This window comes from Gavia stellata, chromosome 4 (assembly GCF_030936135.1).
Source record: "Gavia stellata isolate bGavSte3 chromosome 4, bGavSte3.hap2, whole genome shotgun sequence".
NCBI classification, from domain to species: Eukaryota; Metazoa; Chordata; class Aves; order Gaviiformes; family Gaviidae; genus Gavia; species Gavia stellata.
In genome coordinates this window covers 54,588,411-54,608,509 of record NC_082597.1, presented here as the reverse complement: position 1 = coordinate 54,608,509, position 20,099 = coordinate 54,588,411, and the positions used below count along the sequence as shown (strand labels likewise).

The 20,099-nt window shown below is 42.7% G+C and overlaps 2 protein-coding genes across 3 annotated transcripts; both read right to left on the bottom strand.

Annotated features, from left to right (window-relative positions):
* Positions 1–1,235: 1,235 nt before the first annotated feature.
* Positions 1,236–13,472, bottom strand: WBP11 (WW domain binding protein 11). 2 transcript variants are annotated; one of them, XM_059816445.1, is made up of 12 exons: positions 13,346–13,472; positions 11,549–11,668; positions 10,695–10,726; positions 9,991–10,084; positions 9,409–9,605; positions 8,418–8,551; positions 7,535–7,734; positions 6,493–6,687; positions 5,768–5,869; positions 4,510–4,824; positions 2,976–3,158; positions 1,236–2,328 (listed from the first exon to the last, which is right to left on the bottom strand). In XM_059816445.1, the coding sequence occupies exons 2-12, from the start codon at positions 11,610–11,612 to the stop codon at positions 1,895–1,897; spliced, it is 1,950 nt and encodes a 649-aa protein (XP_059672428.1). In that variant the 5' UTR covers positions 11,613–11,668; positions 13,346–13,472; the 3' UTR covers positions 1,236–1,894. The 2 variants fall into 2 exon arrangements, with proteins under 2 accessions (XP_059672428.1, XP_009805696.1); XM_009807394.2 differs by lacking the exon at positions 13,346–13,472 and having other exon boundaries at positions 11,549–11,720.
* Positions 13,473–18,033: 4,561 nt separating this feature from the next.
* Positions 18,034–18,723, bottom strand: SMCO3 (single-pass membrane protein with coiled-coil domains 3). The gene has a single exon (XM_009811765.2). The coding sequence runs from the start codon at positions 18,721–18,723 to the stop codon at positions 18,046–18,048; it is 678 nt and encodes a 225-aa protein (XP_009810067.1). The 3' UTR covers positions 18,034–18,045.
* Positions 18,724–20,099: the final 1,376 nt, after the last annotated feature.

The window sequence follows — 20,099 nt, the reverse complement described above, 5'->3', positions numbered from 1 at the left end:
GTATATCTATTTCACACACTTTCTTATTCAATCCCTTTTTGACTGGGTACTGAGACACAGTAGAGATACTGGGGAGGATTTTCCTATTTTCTCTTGATAGAACTATAAACACAAAACCTATGTAATTCAGTGGATGTTCAGCCAAAGCAAATTTCATTGATCTCTTCTTTTTTTAAGGATTCCACTCAGTCATTACTAGAGACCAAATATAACACGCAGACAAAGAGAAAAATTCATCTAGCTGATGTATTGTCAGTTTAACAAGGCAATTTCAGTTTAACAAGGCAATTGCTTTACAATAATTTCTGATGCTGGGGGGAGAAAAGGTTGTCAGCAGTCCTCAAAGGTGATGTTTCTGCCACGGTCCATGATTCAGCCCCAGAGCTGAATGCAGTACTCCAGGTGGGGTCTCACAAGAGCAGAGTAGTGGGGAAGAATCACCTCCCTTGACCTGCTGGTCATGCTTCTTTTGATGCAGCCCAGGATACAGGTGGCTTTCCGGGCTGCAAGCTCCCACTTCTAGCTCATGTTGAGCCTCTTGTCAACCAACACCCCCAAGTCCTTCTCCTCAGGGCTGCTCTCAATCCATTCTCCGCCCAGCCTGTATTTGTGCTTGGGATTGCCCAGACCCAGGTGCAGGACCTTGCACTTAGCCTTGCTGAACTTCATGAGGTTTGCACAAGCCCACCTCTCAAGGTCCCTCTGGATGGCATATATATACACTTCTGCCAAAATAGAAACAGAATGCTTTAAGCTGGAAACATGAAAGTCCTTTTTTACACCTTAAAAAATCACTAACTTCATAGAATTTGAAATTGGAGATTTTCCACAAGTAAAATTATCTGTCAAGCTCTTAGAATTAAAATTGTTTACCAATTTTTACTTAACGTAAGCCTGTCCAAGATGCATCCAGTGGGTATCTGAGGCTTGATAAGACATAAACCTTCCAGTAAGAGTATATGAACGAAAGCATTTTGTAATTTTTAGTAGTACTTCAGGACTTAAGTTTCTACTAGCTACCAATAAAGGCTGAAAGGGATGCTTAGGAACTTAAAACCAAGAATATAGCAGAACTTTCTAAATAATATATACCTTTTTTTTTAACTAATGTAGCTATTGCTTTTCTTTTCTGAGGTTCAGAATGCCTCTATCTTCCCCCAAGTCCAGTGAAGAACCTCCCTGTTTCCCATCTACATGCTAGTTTTACACAGATCACAAGGAAACCAGTATTTTGATACACTGAACATTTATTGTCTTTCACAAGACAAAATGAAGTTTCCCTTGCACACAAAAAGCCATCAAGATGACCGTAAAGGGGACAGGGTGCAAAATTCCAGTGTACAGTATGCGCAACAAATTACCTCTCCCTGACTACCGTGGAAGAAAGATGATCAATCAATCTCACTGCAACTAAAAAACCAGGATTATAAAGTATTTACAGAGAAGAACAGTAAAGAAAATAAAAACTGGACAACGATACATGTATGAAATGCTGCTAACACTCTTCTAGCTCCTTAAAAACCTGTTCCACTACCCTCACCAGGGCATTCAGGATGTGCAAGGATTCAGGCAGAGCATAGTCACCCCCCTACTCCCCAAAGTACCATCATCTCCCTCCAAGGAAGGGGAAGGACTAGAGGAAAGCAGCATCGTCTTCTTGACTGTCATCTCCTTCCACCGAGTTGACATGCTAGCTCTGAAAGGAGGTCCCCAGCCACACCTCATCTGCAGCTGTGTCTATTCAGAGCATACTGGCAAGTTAACTTGTGGGTAGGGAACTAATCCCTGTCATGCGAGCCCTTTAGTTGCTTGCAGGAGGACCTTTCCTTCTCCTCCCTCTGCAGTGGTCTGATCTGTGTTGAGGGACAGGAAAGCTAAGTATGACTATGACAAGTCACAGGAGACCTTCCATTTCTTTCATGAAGGCTTCATACACATCATCCTTTGTCTGTACAGAGATAGGGGCAGATGATCCAGCCTTAGGGGCAGCTTTGGTTAATGGGAGAGCAGGCTCATCATCCTGTTTTCTCTGGGAGGCAGCAGAAGCCCCTTTATTCTCCCGGCGCACTCGCAAGGCAGTGGGCACAAAGCGAGTAATCTCTGCCTTGGGGTTAGTGATCTGTGGCTTGGCACTGATAGTGGCCGTAGCTTTCTTCTCAATGGTGGCCGCACTGGTGTCATCCGCCTTGGGGCGCTGAATCAAGCTGGGTGGGGCACTCAGTACCCCGGGATTCGGAATGGGAGCTGGTGGGAAGAGCCCAGGTGGGGCAGGTCCTAATGGAGGCACCAGAGGTGGCCGTAACATGCCTGGGCGAGGAGGAGGGATACCTGTAAGAAGAAAAGAAAGCATGAGCTGACTCCACACCTGGGAGTCTTAAACTCTTCAATCAAAAAAAGTGCACAGGCTCCAAAAGCCAAGAAGGAAAAACAAACCAAAACCCAACAAGATGCAGTAGCACTGGCTTTTAAAAAAATAAAAATGCTTTCAACCCTGCACACCAAATGCTGGGTTGAAAATGCTGCTGATCCTCAAACTTTGAAAGCTACAGGATCCTGTGTATTGCTCCCTTTCAAATTTTAAAGTTATAATCTGAAAATAAAGTTTCTTGATGATCCATCCCACTGGAACTTCAGAGTCATCAGCAATGTCTAACCAGGCAAAAACATAAATATCCTATCTCCAACTCATTAAGTGGAGCACTATTATAGCATCCGGGCATTATTCAGAAACAGTCCAGCAGAAATTTGAACTCTGAAATTCCCTTTTTGCGGACAGATTTCTTGCTACCAAACTACACACAGCAGTATGGAATTACTTGTTATTACATAGAAAAAGATACAGCACAATACAGCCACACAGACACAAACAAAAGCAAATTGGTAACTGCTTATACTTCCTGGCTTGGTCACCACAGCAAAAACTGGGAAAATAATGCAGGGAGAGACTTGGCACTGAAGCAAACAAAACACTTTACCTGGTGGGGCAGGAGGGGGCAGACGAGGAGGGGGCCCACGTGGAGGAGGACCTGGGGGCAGACCTGGTGGGGGGCCTGGGGGAGGGCCAGGTGGTCGCCCAGGTGGAGGACCTGGTGGTAGAAGTCGAGGTAAAGGCCCACGCAATCCTGGTAAGCCAGGAGGTCTCAGGAATGGAGGAGCTCCTGAAAGCATGCATACAAAAGAGAAACTTAGTTCATGGTTAAAAAAAACCCACCAAACACCAAAAAAACCAACTATCCCATCAGCTAATAGTAAAGATCTTCAACAGTAACTTGAAAGCTATTCTAACACAAGCCAGCAGCCATATTCAATAGATCTTCTAAAAATCTCAAAGGCAGCAGTTGTAGAGTTAGAGTAAAATTCCTTCGTAATAGTCAACTACAAGTATCTTCTCCCACTTGGTAAAAGGGCTCCTCCCCCTGTAATGAAGCAATAGCTGAGAACAGCTACTGAGCTGAGGTTGTCTGAATTTAAGTGAAAGAACTTTTCACTCTGACATTTGATTGCCTTTCTGACCTGAAAAGAATTAGTTTTCCTCTATTGAAAGAAACTGTATTGAGGTTTGAGGTTCTCCCCTCTAGGAGGTATCAGAAATGGAACAGTGAGGAAGACATTGGAAAGAGAACTTTGCCTGCCTGACCACCCGCCCCCAGAAAATCACATTGTTAATATTCCCATATAGAATAGAATACATTAAAATCGTAGTATATAGTGCTCCTCACTATAGTCCAACTATTGCTCTTTGCAATTTAAGTATAAGAACAAGCAACAGATCTATACACTTTTTTAAATTACAAAACAACCTGTTACTGTTATCCAGTTCAGCTATATGGCAACCCCATCAACTTGCAGAAAATAAACTACTGTCTTTCTGCAGATCAAAGAAACTCAAGTGTTTGCCCTCCAAAAAAAAAACCAAACCATACACAACAAAAAACTGATACTGATTGGCCTCATTGCTATAGTCTCTAGGCAGTCCAATATTGACACAAATTCAAATTTAAGTACTTATTTCATTTGAGGACAGTTATCTTCCCTAACAAGACTGGAATACATTCAGGTGGTAGAACAGCTGAAGCTTTCACACTGTAGCTTTTATAAAAAAAAAAAAAAAAGATTAAAACCTCTAACAAGGTAGTGGCTCCAAAACCTCTTTAATCACGCCTCACTCAGGGTGGGGTATGGGGGGAACAACACAAGAAAAAAAAAACAACACTGGAGAAGCACATAGCACCAGACCTTGTCCTTCATACTCCAACACTGGCTCCACTGCTGCCTGTCAGTGTTCGTGCTAACAAATAAGCCAATGTCCATCAGGGTGACTACAGCTACAGGAGCCTGATGCCTCAAAAGCACGGTACAGCAACAATAGACTGACCACAGAAGACATCACACAGGTCTCAGCAATTACCACACTGGGCTCCTGTACCTCATCGGCAACACATTCTGCAGCTTCAAAACTCCCAAACTGATACACTGTATCCTTCAAATCCTAGCAAATCAAGTAGTCACCTGGTGGAGGGCCAGGAGGAAGGCCAGTGGGTGGGCCTGGGGGCCTCAGCGGAGGGGCTGGAGGTGGTCCTAGCGGAGGTGGCCCAGGCATAGGAGGTGCCTGTATCTGAGCTGGAGGAACAGGCTGTGGAGGTGGTTGCTGCTGTTGTGTCTGGGAGGTTGCAGTAGATGACCCAGTCTCTGCAAGGGCTTCCTCACTGAGTTGTTGCTGCTGTTGTTGCTGTGATGTCTCTTCAGACTCTGAGTCCTCTTCCTCCTCCTCCTCTTCTTCTGAATATTCTTCCACTTCTCTCCCTTCTTCTGGAATTTCCTGACCTGGAAATGGAGGCATACTTATAAAAAAAAAGAGTCCACAGGTAATATGTTTGTGAACATCACAGAGAAACTTAAGCACGAAATAAAATAAAAAAGAAAGAAACTTCACTTCAAAGGAAAGAAAACTGACCACATTTAATTATAGAACAGAAAATGAAAAAAAAAAAAAGAAAAATCACAGTTCTAGATAGCTCTTCCATCAAGAGCTATGCATTCCTGTGGGAGCTGAAATCTCTACTACCAAACCCAAACTGCAGCTATTTGATCTATGGTTTGTGGGGGGGTGGAGGGGTGTGCACAAGGAGCGGAGAAGGAATATGGAATAACTTCCTACGATCATTTGAACAATTCAAAAAAGAAGCTGGGGGAGAAACTTGTTTTTTCAATGAAAATAGAACAGATTTTATTTAGACCACAGAATAAATATAATCCCCATGTCCAAGAAACTCTAGCACCTCTAAAACACACCAGGGTGTCTTTCTAAAGCAAAGAAACAAAAAATCTTCACTCTATGGGTTAACTTATTTCTACAAAAGGATATTTTTAGGGAGTATTAATCCTTACAGGTTACAGGCTGAGCCCATAGACAATCTTACCTTTTCTTTTTCACTAAGAGGTTCATATTTTGTTTGAGCTATTGTTTAAGAGTTAAGCAAGACAAAATTTATAAGAAAAAAAATCCCCGTACATCAAAAAAACCCACTGTAAGTTGCTACTGTAACTTCAACTCTACTACGCAAAACACACACATTACTAGACTAAAACTAATTTAAAACAAAACCAAACACCTAACCACAGCTTATACTCTTAGCAGACCTTACATGCTGACAGTAAAATATTTACCCTATAAAATAAAAAATGTGCAAACAAAGTAAGCGTACCAGAGAAACCTTAACTGGAAGCCTAATGGCGTATCTCCACTTAATATATCCATCTCACTCACCTGCCATTCGTAGCATCATGGCCTGAAGTGGAGTCAGTTCTTTCATGTTCTTTTTCTTTTTTCGTGATTTCCCAGGCATGTCTGCAAATCGTACGCTATGACCTGGGGAAAGCAAAGCATGGGCAAGGGTGGCAGAAGGTGGGAAGAAAGTGATAAAAATCAGATAGATTTAAGTCTTCTACCTGGCATGGATAATATATCATTCTAACATAATAATGCTCCTTACATAAGAGTTAACATTGGTATTACTGATTATATAAAGTTTTGCCAACCTAGTATTTTCTATCAGTTGGTCTCCCCCAAACAATCAAGAAAAAAATACTACCCAAAGCATTAGCAGTATGAAATTTAGTTGTCTTAGAAGTATTGTACAAGTCAATGTAAAATACACTCACTTTTCAGTAAGGCTCAACTTTTGTAGGGCACCCTGCCAATTCAATGCTTCAGGTGAAAAATGGCTTGCAACCTTACTAAGTTACCTCAACTGTTAAGACAACAGGTCCATCTGAAAAGGTGCTTCACTTCTAGATCCATTTACTAAAAAAAATTCTTCAGCTAGAATTTAGGCGAGTTAGAACAGAGTTAGCTGGCTAAACAGATTACTTTCCCCAACCAGTCAGGAAAACAGACACAAACTCTGTTGAGCAGTGTTTATCTTTTGGAAAAAAAAAAAACCACAAAAAAACCCACCAAACCAAACCCCAATATATAACTTCCCATCATACCTGATTTCTTTTCTTCGCCACCTTCCCTCTCCTTGTCATTATCACGATGCAGGAAGTCTTCTCCTTCACTGTCTGCATCTGATCTATCGCTGTCACTATCATCACTACTCTCATCATGCTTGTCTTGATCCATATCCTCAGGATAACCTTCATCTTCACTGGTACTGGATATATCGTCATCATGCCCTCGCTGTCCTGCAGGAAGCAAAGTATTAGGAAATGCATAAACTCCAAATACACTGGTGTGAAAGACAGAATATTTTGTATGTCTATAGTTAGAAAAATCCCCCTAGCAACAGCATGGACGTATTGTCAACCCTTTCCTGTTTAGCACATTTTCTTGAAGAATATTTTGGAGAGTTTATTTATAAGATTTCCTATTAACCAGCTGGTTAATTTGCACAGCAAACAAGTGAAGGCAACTCCTACCTGCAACTCATTAGTTTATTTCTATTCAGCAATCACCCACCATTGAAATACTTAGATGCTTTCTGGTAAAAAAAATAAAGCTGATCTACCCATTTGTGAAAGTTTCTAGGGATGATACAGTAACTGTGTGAAAAGGAAGACCTAGATTCTCCTAGAAAATGCATACCCAGGGTTGGTTGGGGTTTTTGTAGTTGTTTTCGTTTGGGGGTTTTTTGGGGTTTTGGGATTTTTTTTAATTTTTTTTTTTAAAAGAAGACTTCTCTGAGAATAGTTGGGTTTTTTCAAGGGATAATACGTACAATGTTTCAGCACTGCTAAGACTACATGGGAAAACATCCAATCTGTGAAACCTAACAAAAAAAAGTTATCTGAAAGTTGTAATTACAAGTTTCAACATTTAAAAATATAGCTGATAACAAAATTGCAGATATTATGAAATATACCAGAATCACCTCAGAGGTACAATCACTTAAGAACAGTCCTTCAAGTAGTATTAACACCCATATTGTCCAGAGAATACTTTGTTTAGGGCACACTACATTCACGGCAGTATTATCGAGACCAAAATAGAGCGGTCACGGAAAACCCAAGACAGAAATGGGAAAGTCCTTACCTGCTTCAGAACTGTAAGAAATCTCCTCTTCTCGCCTTCGAGGAGCCATCTCCAAGGTGAAACCCACTTTACGGCCATACATCTGTAGGACTTGAGGCGGGGGTGGCCCTGGAGGAGGTCCAGGGGGCTTCCTGCCTGGGGGTAAACGTGGAACACCAAGCCCAGGAGGAGGAAGTACAGAAATGGACCGAACTGGTGGTCTGAAAATAAGGAATGAGGAATGTAGGAACACAAACATATGAAAGCAAACATGCACTTAATAGAATTCTTTAGCCTTCTCTCATCATTCCTTACACAGCAGCCTTCATGTTTCTTTTTAGAAAGTATGTATTTGTTATATTTGTCCCAAGGACTTTACAACCTCACACAAAGACATGATTGCTGAAGATCAGACAAAAGCAAGCTTCTCAGAAGGCAACTGAAGACTAAAAAAACCAAAAAAGCAAGGATTGAATCCCACCACAGAAGCAGAATGAAATAACCGCAAAGTTGGTGAAAACAGAAGGCTATTCAGAAAGAAAGAAACAGTACTAGAATGAGAAACCTGATAAACAAGTAAACCAGGAGCTTAAGCTGAATATACTAGAAAGACAAAGGAACACATATATGGCAATTTAAGGGGCCTTTATGTTTAAGCTGGCAGGGCTTTAAGTTTTACTGATATGCAGAAAGGTAAGTGCTAGAAGACATATGTATTACTCAAAGCAATTTAAACAACAAACTGTAATATTAGGGATTAAAAAGGGCTTCAGTTATAAGAAAGTACAATTCACTTGCACAGAATTCCTGCTAGTCAGTATTACCTCTGTTTCTAGCCCTAGCTCCTCCCCAGTAATAAGAGTGCTCCTTTTTTACTTCCCTCCAAGTTTCTTTTTCTGCTTACCCATAGGCTGATGTCTTCTTGAGTATAGAAGGTGGCTGGGCCCCTGGAAGGGGAATGTCCTGTATAAGAATGTTGGAGGGAGCATGTGGCATATCTGGTAAGGGGATACTTTCCACTTCAACATGCTGAGCATTCTGGGGGAAAAAAAGAAAAAGGAAAGAATGGGTTATTTCCACAGAAGCTACTGCACAACATCACTACTTTGCAGAGTACAGAACACATGGGACTTGCCATCACTTGCCAAAAGTGTCTGTTCTTAGGGCATGTTATCTTGCAGCAGTCCATGAAAGACATATGGGAAAATGTCAACAGTAAAAGCTTTCAATGCAAAACAAAGCACATGCAGCGCACCCATGAAAGGCCTTAGTATTTCAGTCGAAACCCAGTCAGGTTTCCATCTCCCTTTAGACCTTCAGTCCCCAGAGCAAAGAGGCTGCAGACAAGTATGCCTGTATTTCTTAAGTATCCAGAAGGCACAAATCACAGGTTGCTGCATATTCCAAAGGAAAAAAAAAAGATCTTACAGATACTTGCACTTGGGCAACATTATGTTCTCCAAAATGGTAGGGAAGAGCATCAAAAAAAGCTCTTCAAAGGAATGTCAAAGGATTCTCATTATTTCCAGCAACAGATTTAGCAGAAATTCACAGAAATATCAACTGCACACTCACAGGCTCACTCTCTCTTTAATACAGAAAAGAAATTTTGATATTGTTGATTTGCAACATAAATTTCCCTTTTCCCTGTAATTTCATGTTGAGTGAAATCAATCTATCAGAGACAAATACAGACTTGACAACCCCCATGCCAGCCTCACCGAAATGCTGTAACTGGAGATACTATGCAAATTAATACAAGTACTTAATATGGGCCACATAACATATACACTGGTCTCTTATAAAGTTCCCTTCCTCTGTAACTGTCACACCTAACGAGCAGACAATGACTACACACTACCACAGTTACAAGCCTGAAATATAATAAGCATTACCTTGACAGCATCAAAATACTGGCTGAGTTGTGATCTCTTCTGCTCATACTCCACTTCCAACTTGCGCAGTTCTTTATAGATGTCAGGATTCTCCTTCTCATAGAGCCGCAAGATACGCTCAAAAGTCTCACGGAGTTTTTTGCGTTTGTCCTTTAGCACTTTTTCATTAAGTTGTGGTTGCTGTACTGGGTTAAACTCTAATCCAAGACAGCAAAAAACAACCCCAAAATTCATAAGTTACTCTACTGCATGACTGTGATGAATGAAACAACTTCAAAACAACTTCCAAGCCCTATTTTCAGGAAGTCTTCAGTCTTATGACCATCCCCTCCTTCAACTCTAAGTTACTATCACGCACACCACTCATTCTTTTTATCAGCCATCTTCTTGGAAAAAAGTAATTTTTGATGGCACCACATCACCTCAAATCATAATCAATCCCCAATTATTCCTAGAATCTCCCCTTCTAACACGAAAGGAAAAAGGTTACTCTATTGTAAGTGTCCTAGTCATCCCTTAAAACTATGCTACGCCTCTACATAAACTACTGCCTAAGTCCAACACCTGGTACCTCTCACTCACCCATCTCATCCAATTTTTCCATGTCCCGGATAATCTGCTTCGGATCTTTCATCTTCAGTACAGCTGCTCGTACCATCATTCGTTGTTTTTTGTTCTAAGAAGATCAGAGATCAAGCAGATCAGAAAAGTGTCACAGGAGAAAGAAATAGAACATTTGTATCAAATACTCCCCTCTCAATATTCCCAGTCTGCAGAAAAAAAACACACCTCAAAATGCCCTTCAAATATTAACCAAGGCACAAATCAGCAGCAAAGGTAATTAAGACTTCTGGGAATTTTAATTCCACTATCTTGCTATTTAAAAATGCTTCTTAATTAACTCACTCCGATTAAGACACATACAATCAACAAGATAACCAACTGACAAAAGCTATATAGTAAAACACGCTAAAAAGTATGTGAGTCAGGTGGTTTACTTGTTAGTTGTTTGGGTTTTTTAATTCCCAAGTACTTACAATAATGTTTCGAAAAGCTGTAATCATCACAAGTTAAAAAAATAGTAGATAATGAGACAGGTTACTCAAAACAAGATTTCTGTCTATGTTTTCTTAAACTACTTGTTTGGATAGTACTCTCAAAAGTGAATCTTATGATATCGACCAAAACATCTGTAGTCTATTCACTGGCCACCACCCATTACAATCACAAACACAGAATCACAGTACAGGGAATGCCAAGTAAATGTTCCTGATCTCTTTATTTACCTTCTTTAGTTCCCTTTTCCGAGCTTCCTTCCCTACAGAGGAGGGGAAAAAGAAAGAAAATAACTTGAAAGAGAATCAAATCCACAAAGAACTTTTCCTTCATCAAGACTAGTGGTGTTTCTCAACAGTTCACTCATTTTACGAAGACTGTGTTTTCCCAGTGAGGGAGATATACAGCATGAAATAGATTTCTATTTCATGTGTGTTCCACAGAACGAAAAGGAGATAGAGCAGTCTTCATGTCTCTAGAAGCAGGGGTGTTTCTATACAAAAAAGAACAATACGCAGCAAAAGTCATAGTGATATGAGCAGTCATGAAAGGATTGCTGCCCAGAAGCTGAAACAGAGATAACAACAGACAACAAGCTTTAAAAATATGTAGGCTTTGAGTATGCATCTGAAATAAAGCATATTCACCGTGGAAGTCTGGATTTTCTTTATCTGCTTAGCATTGATAACATCTGGCATGTTACCGTAAGGGAAAAACAGCTAGACAACTCCCTCATCTAACCAGAGCATCTGCAAAATTTGACATATTCCTCAAATTCTAACCTTGGACAGATTAACTATGTCCCAAGAAGCAGCTTGCAGTTTAGCCAACAGCCAAGTACAAAGACCTTTGAACACTGTAACTACAGTAAAAACTAATAAGTAAATACTCAGAAAAGCAACAGCATAAAAGCAAGCAGCCTTCTCAGGAAGTTTTTACACCAGCCAAAACTGAGATAACATTTTTCAGGTTAGGAAAACTCAATTCTGATTCACAAGTGAGGATCTTATCCTCAAAGAAAACTTTTTATCTGCTTCCCTAGGATCCCCCCATTCCCATCTGCTTAGCTTTTACGGATACTTACGGGCCTGATCCGTGGGATTCATAAACTTCCCACTCTTGGTGGATGATGTAGATCTTCGCCCCATTTTGACCTTTTTCCTTCTGCCTCAAAAAAAAAACCCTTTAAAAAAGAGGGAGAGACCTGGAAAAGATGACACGGTTTCAGGTCCTATGCACCAGTAGCTTGAGTATGCTTATTTATCTTCACTGCATCAGCAGGTTGCTCCCTCAAAAACCTCAAATACTTGTGAGGCCCTCAAACACTACTAGAAGCTCAGACATCCACATCAAAATCACCCTACTTTAACTAAGTACTACTATTTAATTAAGTACCTACTTACTACTACTTTACTAAGTACCTACTTTAAACTAATCAACCAAATTATTATTCGCTCCAAGACTCAAACCGAGAAGCTTCTTGCTTACACTACAGAGTGCACAGGGGAGGGATAAACACACATTCTGTTTTTCTAAAAGCATAACAGAGTCCTTCTAGCTTTTCATTTACTCTCATAAAAGCTCTTCAATTTTTACCTTTCCATTCCTCTCTATTTCAAATGTTTCCCACAAACTTCCTCCTTTCCTCAGACTTCTAAGCTATCCTTGATTTCTCTTCCAGCACTCACTTTATCCACCAGCAAGTGTTCTGCACACACATCCGTGTCTTATTGTTCTCTCCATAGACCACTGCTATACCACTGCCCCTATGCTCTCTACCTCCGTCAGTATTATTTCAAGCTGTGTTATGATAACCAGAGAAGAAAAGGTTATTCTGGAAAGAATTATTTCGTGTCAAAATTACAGATGAGTACATAAGTGTCCAAGCTACAGCCAGGGATGTTGCCTCTCTCATAGCTCTAATCTCCCCTCACCTCCACCCCAACTCCTGCCAGAACACCACCAGAAAAAAGAAAACCACAACCCACCCAAAACACACAACAGATTCCACCCCAAAAATCTAAAACACTCTCTGAAATTTGGGAGTTGATGGGATGCAGCTTTCTAGTCACCATACTGCACCCAAATATATCGCGACCAAAGTGAAAGTATTCACAAGTTCAGTCCGAAGTTCTCTGCAGCGTCACTGCAGTCACCATGTCCATCCTTTTTCCCTAATTACAGAAGATGCCGCTGTCAAACCACTAAATGATGTGCCTCCCCTTGCTCCCTAAAGAGAAATTTAAGCACAGTGACTCATTTAGTGCTTCAAGGCCTCATAGAAGGGGTTCCTAGCAAGCGCCAAGAACTGACCATATTCAGTGCACTGACTGGTAAAAATCTACAGAGCTCTGCTCATGGCTCACACTACAAGGTTATGCTCACAATTAGCCTGCTGTTTGCAAGAGCACCCCATGACTTCCAATCACCGATAACATACCTCCTACTTATAAGATTACACTGATTTTTTTTGCAAGACACTATCATTTCTTTCGGTGGGAAACTCACTGAACAGAAGTAGGAGTTACATTTGCACCCTGCATTTCCCAGATTTCTAACAATTATAAGGGTAAAGGGAAAGAGAATAAACTTCTCAAACCTCGATCCCAAATCCTCTTAGGACACAAAGCAAAGAACTTCAACGCAACAATTTAACAGCCGACAGGGAAAAAAAAGCACTGAATTCGTGATTTTTTTGGCCACTGGGGAACGAGGCAGAAAGTCTCCCATGAGGCACACGAAAGCCCCCCCTCCTCCCCCGACAGAGGGAGGAAAAGAAGGCGGTAGCGCAAACCGCCTTCTTCTTCTCCTCGCTTCCCTTCTCCTTCTCCTTCTCCTCCTCCCAGCCCAGCCCAGCCCAGCCCCGTCCCGCTCCTCTCACCCCTCCGCCCGGCCGGAGCGGCCCGGCTCCCTCCCGCTGCAGCGGCCTCTATAACCCCCACGCTTCTTGCCGCCGCAGCCCCACCGCCATCTTGAACCGGGACCGAGTGGCGCGCCACCGTAAAGCGCGACTGCCGCGCCGCACGGAACACCTTTCCGGAAGTCAGGACTTTAGCGCGCCAACGCCAACTCTATGATTCCGCTTCTCTTTTCTCCCCCGCGCGGAGGTTCCTCTATGGTTGGGCCGGCGGATGAGCCGGGGGTGGGGCCCGGAGGCGGAGAGGGGTGGCTCGAGGCGCCGCGCGTCCGTTCGGGGATCACGTGAGCGGCGTGGGCCGTTGGGCGTGGCCGTTGCGGTCGGCCCCTCAGGCGGCCGAGCGGGAGCGAGGGGCGGCCCCGCTGGCCCGTGGGGCGGGGGAAGACACAGTTAGGGAGGGGTATGAGGAGAAGGTGCCTTGGGGTGAGGGAGCGCTATGCCGCTATAGCCAGTGCTGGAAATATGGTGGGACAGAAGAGAAGCCCTGTGAACGTGGTCGCTGTGTCCACTCTTCTCCCACGCTCTCCTGGGAAGATCCTACAAAATGCCCCCCTGTCCTGAAACAAGGTAGAGCTGAGGGACCTGTGAGAAGCCTCTGTACATGGGGAATAGTGCTGAGGGAGCAGGAGTTCCTCATAGTCTAAGATGTTACATGTGTTTCTTGTTGAGCGGGGTTGGCAGTCCTCTCTTAGGCTCATGTGCCAGCTGCTGTTTCAGGGGACTGCTGGGGAAAAGGGACTGGATGACATTAATCAGGCAACTCGGGCCATACAAAGAGAACAGGAGAGCTAGTTTTGTCCCAGCAGGGACCACAGGAGCTACTCTGCCACTTGCCTTTCCCTACAGACCCCTGGCCATGGAAGCCCCTGCGGCAAACTGGTGACCAGCTTTGCAGAGGCTGGTGAACGCTTGGTGGGAACTGTTTGGCCTCGCCCAAAGTATCTCTCCCAGCAAAAGTCCCCAGACACGTGAAGAACCAGGATAAAGATACATGGAACATCTCCTTGTATACCAGTTGCATCACTACAAAGAAGGAGGGGGCAAGCAATAAAGTGCGGGTGCAGGCTCAAAGAATTAACATACTGGAGGGAGGTGTAGGAAGACATTTTTTCTATACACAGATGCACCTGGGAGCAGAGATGGTCTGGTCTCTGAGCAGGATTTGTAGACCCCCTGCTCTGGGTGGACATGCCATGCAACACACTGTTGTTACCGTTTTTCGAATAATGGAGATTTAGTTGGCAAACTTGGAACTTTATGAAGGATCATTGCAGGGTGGGTAAAAGCAAGACTATAAGCTGTGCGTTGCATTAACACTAACATTAGTCACAAACTGCACAAAATCCAAGTAGCAGATGGTCAGCCCAGGAGTATCCGTAGAGCCAGGGCTTCAGGAGCTCTCAGCATGTACACAGCAGAGTCATCCCCACCTTGTGCCTCTTTGACCTGTTCTTTATTGTTCTTGTCATCAGAAAGAATTTGCCGCAGGGCAAACTTTGGTTGCAACCATCCAGTGTTTCTACACAAGTTTGAAAGCAGCTTAGACTGGTTTGGGCTGGTTTACAGGATTTTTCTTCTTTGGGGCTGTTCTTATTTGGAACACTCATATTATACAATGTAATTCTTAATCCTTTGTCCACAGCAACAGGCTGAGCAGGGAGAGAATGCGTGAGGGGGATGTGATGGGAATGCTATGGCCGCACACATCGCTGTCATGTACCATGTCACTCGAGAGGGGGACAGCTGAGGCCTTGAAGATTGGCCGCTCCTCACAGGGCTTGGGGTCTTCTGTCGTGACAATACTGGGCTTAGTGGTACTGCCACAGCCCTAACTGCTTTCTCCCAGAAGTGTCTGCTTACTTGGAGGACAACAGTCCTCACATTTTTCACGTGGTACTTTTGCCATGCCGAGAGGCAGCTCCAGGGAGTCTAGAGGAGAAGCGTCAGCAAACTGGTTAACCCTAGACTGGTTATGACATCTTTGGAGGACCAAGTGTCAGACTGGTCAGAGGGCTAGAGAGAGCAGGAATTATTTCTTATTTTGTGGGACAGAGTTTTAGTTACCAAGCAGAAACAGAGCTAAGCTGTTTCTACTCCTCTGGGTGTTCTCCCTTGCATCTAGCCGGTTAAATGCATGCTGCACTCAGTTCAAGAACAAACAACTAATAAATACACAACTGTCAGTAATGCAAGCAAACCCCATTGTTTTTGTTATTGCTAGAGTTGGGGAAAAGAGTTTGGGAAGGTCCCAAGCTTATCAGCAGGTTTTTTTGCCTCAAAACCACCTTGTTATGGCTGGATGTTGCCATACCCCCTATGAGGTCAGGGGTGGCCCTCCTAGCTGGCTGGGGATGCTGGCCCAGCCTCTGTGAGCTCACAGCCTCCTACCTCATAAGCAGAGGGACAGGCTGCCACCCGCCAGCCTCCAACATCTTCAACATCTTCCAACATCTCATGGGCATGAGGACACCAGCCACACCTGCTGTTGTGGGCAAGCCAGCTCTCCTTTAAGCCCACCAGGAACAAAGATCTATCAAGAGGTGAATAGAAATTGTGTATCTTTATGTTCCTCATTGTGTATCCACTTCCCCTGACGCTACTTAGAATTTGCTTTCAAGAAAATGTGGACAAACTGCTTGAAAAGTACAACAGATTTGTTTTTATTTGACTCTGCTATTCTTGTACAGCAGCGATTGGCAATCTTGCAAAGATAAATATCAAGCTGGTGGTTTTTCTTCTTAAATTCAAATGTACATTTGCACATAGAAGGTCATCAGGAGCCAGGAACTCTTGCCTCTCCAATACTCAAATATTGCTGTTCTGCTGATTGACAGTCTCTTGCCTCTAAACAAGTACCTCTAAACTGCATGCCACTTGTGTCAGGAGACAGGAGAATGTCACATCTTGGAGAAATGATGCTTCATGTCACTATGTCACCCACCACAATACCTCGTGTGAGGCAAGGCAGTGCTTTTTGCCTCCTCTGAATTGACTCTCCTGACCCACATCGCCCAGTCTTGTGGCTTGTGCTGGTCCCAGTTTGTCAGTCCCTGGCACCTATCCATGCTCCTGAACCCTGGGCTTTCTCCCTGATGGCTAGCAGAGGTGCTTGAGAGCCAGCAGCTGCATTGTCATCTAGTGACTTTTGAACACAAAAGCAAAAAGGAGTCAGAAAAGATGATTAAAGGGGGAACGGGGCGGGGGGGGGACACACAAAAACAAAACCCAGAATGAAAGGGTTATGAGGCCAGTGGGGAGATTCCCTGTTGTAATCTCACCCATCTCTTTACTTTCACAGGCACGATCTAGTTATTAATATAATCATCTAATATTGCTAATATTGAATATTAATAAACAATTATGAATTAAAGTATGCTTTTAGTAGGGGGCAAGCTGGTACTAAAAAAAGAACCTATACACAATCCTACTAGATTAGTGTATCATGGATATAATAAAGAATTCATAAATTGCATCTATAATGAAGATTTTAAACTTTTTTCATTATTTGGTTTAAGACTGGTTTTTCAAACAGAACAAAAAAAACCCAAATTAAGTAAAACAAAGAGAGGTCTTACAATATTCAGGTACATTTTTATTAATTTTTAAATTACTTTTTCTTTTTTTCCAAAGATCAAAGCAAAAAAAGCAAACCACAGCAAATCAGAGCAAGAGACTGCAAATCATGTTCTTGCTTCCAGCTTTGTTTTTAAAATCTGAAAAATAAAGACATTTGGTAGCATATTGTGAAATGCAGAATCTGAGCACACTCTTGGCAGTTCAACATTGGTGGGACTGGGTAAAGCACCTGAAAATAAATTTAGTGCATTAATAGGGCTGTAATCCTAAAGACACTTGTGTATGTGTAAAATCCCATTTCAATCTACAGAGCAGCAACTGTGCACAGAAATATTTACCTGTGGGTTGGCAGGAGCAGTGCATTACTGAGCATAAGAGGTTGTTAACAGCCAGGCATGCCTGGAACACTACAGCTGGTTTCTCTCAGTTGTGGGGCAAGGTTGTGTGTGTCTGCCTATAGGCCCATACTTCTCTTACCTGCTAATCTACTGGGATTAGAGTTTATTTAAAGAAGATCTCTGGCTGGCTCCTTAGGCAGGGATGCAACAGGAAATAGTTAAGCATGCTTCAGCTAGACCTTGTAAGCACTTCTATGAACAGGGAATTCAGCCTATTAGATTTAGCACCAATCCACACTAAGAGTTTAGCAACCACAGATGACCTGATGAGCCCTCCAGATGATAACATGGACTGGCTTGTTGAAATTGTTTTCGCCCATCATATTGTCATCTTTGATATAGGAACACAGTAATAGAAAAATCACACTTTCTCACCACTACCGCTCCAGCAGTGAATATTATTGTCACTAGTAAAAATTACAGTTGAAGGTTATCTATAACATATTCCAGAAAACAGCTAAAGGAAAGGTACGAAGTATTTGAAGCATTGCCTCCCAGAAGCACCTATAAGCCAGTTCCCTATTAATATACTTCAGTGCCAATTCCCTCATCTGTCACATCTCTTGCTCTGCTGCCACTAGTAAGAAAAAAAGCCATTGGTAGTTTGTTTACCATAATGAATCAAAAAGGTTTCTGCAGGTGTATGTGCTGCAGTCGCTGTCACAGCAGGCGAGAGAACTCCGACTTCATTTACTGAACCTGCTGTCTCACTAAAGAAGTCACTTCATGTATGGCATGCTGGTACTTTTCTGAGGCTGCTTTAAACTCAGCCAGGTGCTTCTCGTAGCTTCTCACAGCTGCCAGAAGCTGATTCCTCTCCACAGCTCCCAGGATGGCGTGGAGGATCATTTCAATGCCGAGCCCGAGAATGGTGATGCTTATTCCCCCAAGAACAGATACCCCAATCTGTGCAAGGAGACTGATGAGCTTGCTCACAGTGAGAGTTATAAGATTGGAGCCAAGAAGTTTGATAGCCACCATCCCAGCTGTTGAAGTCGCTTCTCCAAGAACAATGGAAAAAACTTTATGAGCTATTGCGATTTTCTCCAACTCGGGCTCTTTGATATCATACAGCTTCTGGTACAGCACAGGCTCTAGCTTTTCCTTCATGTCACTATCAATCTTCTGTACCTGATGCTGAATCTCACTCATCGCTTGAATGATAATGTCACAGTTTTCCTTGACAGTGCTGCTCTCTCTCATCTGGATATGCGTAATGGTACAGCCCAGGTGTGCATTCAGCACTCCAGCCAGCTCATTTGTTGCACGGAAAGTTATGGACATACAGTTGAGCAATTCCTGGTGCAGATGGATCAATTCTTGCCTTCTCTTGGGATTATCTGGGTAAAGGAGGTCACTCAGCGCCATTCTTCACAAACAGGCTACTTCAAGAGAGAAAAGAAATCTCTTACACTGTCCAACACCCATAACCCTAGCCCTTAAAGAGCAGTGAAATACAGACTTCGTCTCTGCCTCACTGGTTCTTTTTATAGTCAGCAAGTCAAATCCCAAGGCATAGCTCGTAAATGTAGAAAACTTAATTCTTGTTTGGGATCTTTAGCCAAATGATTGGAAAAGGACCTTATGAGACATTGGACATACTCAGAGCAACAAAACCAGCTAACAAATATGTAATTAGAAGATTGGTAAAGTGAACATGGGTCATTCTTCACCTTGGGAACTGAAGACGGTAGAAGTTGAACTAGTTCACTAAAAAATGGAACAATATCGTCTAACCAGCAAAATCTAAAATAAGCTGTGGAAATGACAAGCCTGTTTTACACACTTTTCTATCAGCCTATTTTTTTCAGTTAGTGGCATCTGATTTTTAAACAACTATGATGACTGGTGGAGTGGGCACAGTCTGTATCACCATAAGAGTGTTTATGCCAGTGTAACTTATTTTGCCTCACATTCAAGAGAAAATTTTACTATATACGCACTCTGTGCTTATACTAATAAACTAACACTTGGGAATTCATAGAGAATAGTAAAATCATCTATAATAAACCCATCCTAACCTCTATCACCTTACACAAATCTCCCACTGTGTTTTCTTCCCTAGTATTTAGCCCCTGCTCCCTCATTGTTTATTCACCTCTCTAATGCTGTAATCGACTCCCCATTGTTTTTTCCCTTGTGAACATCAAACAGCTGCAGACAGCCCCATGATGTTCAGCATGCCGTGCACCTGCTCCAGCTGGATGTCTGTGATGGCAGACTGCCTTGGAGCAGCATGCACAAGCTTGGAGGGAGAGCCCTGCTTGCACAGCCACAAGGACTCCATACCCAAGGTGTCCCATGTGGAGTTAGTATCAGCAGGTGCTCACCAAGCTCCTCGGACATGGATGAGCAGAATCTGGTCCTCCCTTATTGCTGTACAGACTAGAGCACAAAATTCAACTTCTTCAGTTTTTTTACTCCCCCTAAACACTTGTGTTTAATCCTTATGGTCACTATTCTTTTCTGAGCCGTCACTGGTTTGCCAGCAAAAGGGCATATTTAATACATTTTTCTTCATCACCTGCATGTCAATAGGAAGAGTGCAAAGTGACTGAGTTACCAGTGATCATGGAGTTACTCCTCATCACTAAACTTATGTAATCAACTCTGTGCCGCTTCCTTTTAACCCATCACCAGCTGCAAAGTAAAAATGTTTTTTACTTTTCATTTTGACTTAAATGCATGTGTCTTACTTTGCAACAGGGGCAAACTATGAATGAGTTAAGATGACTCATTTCTTT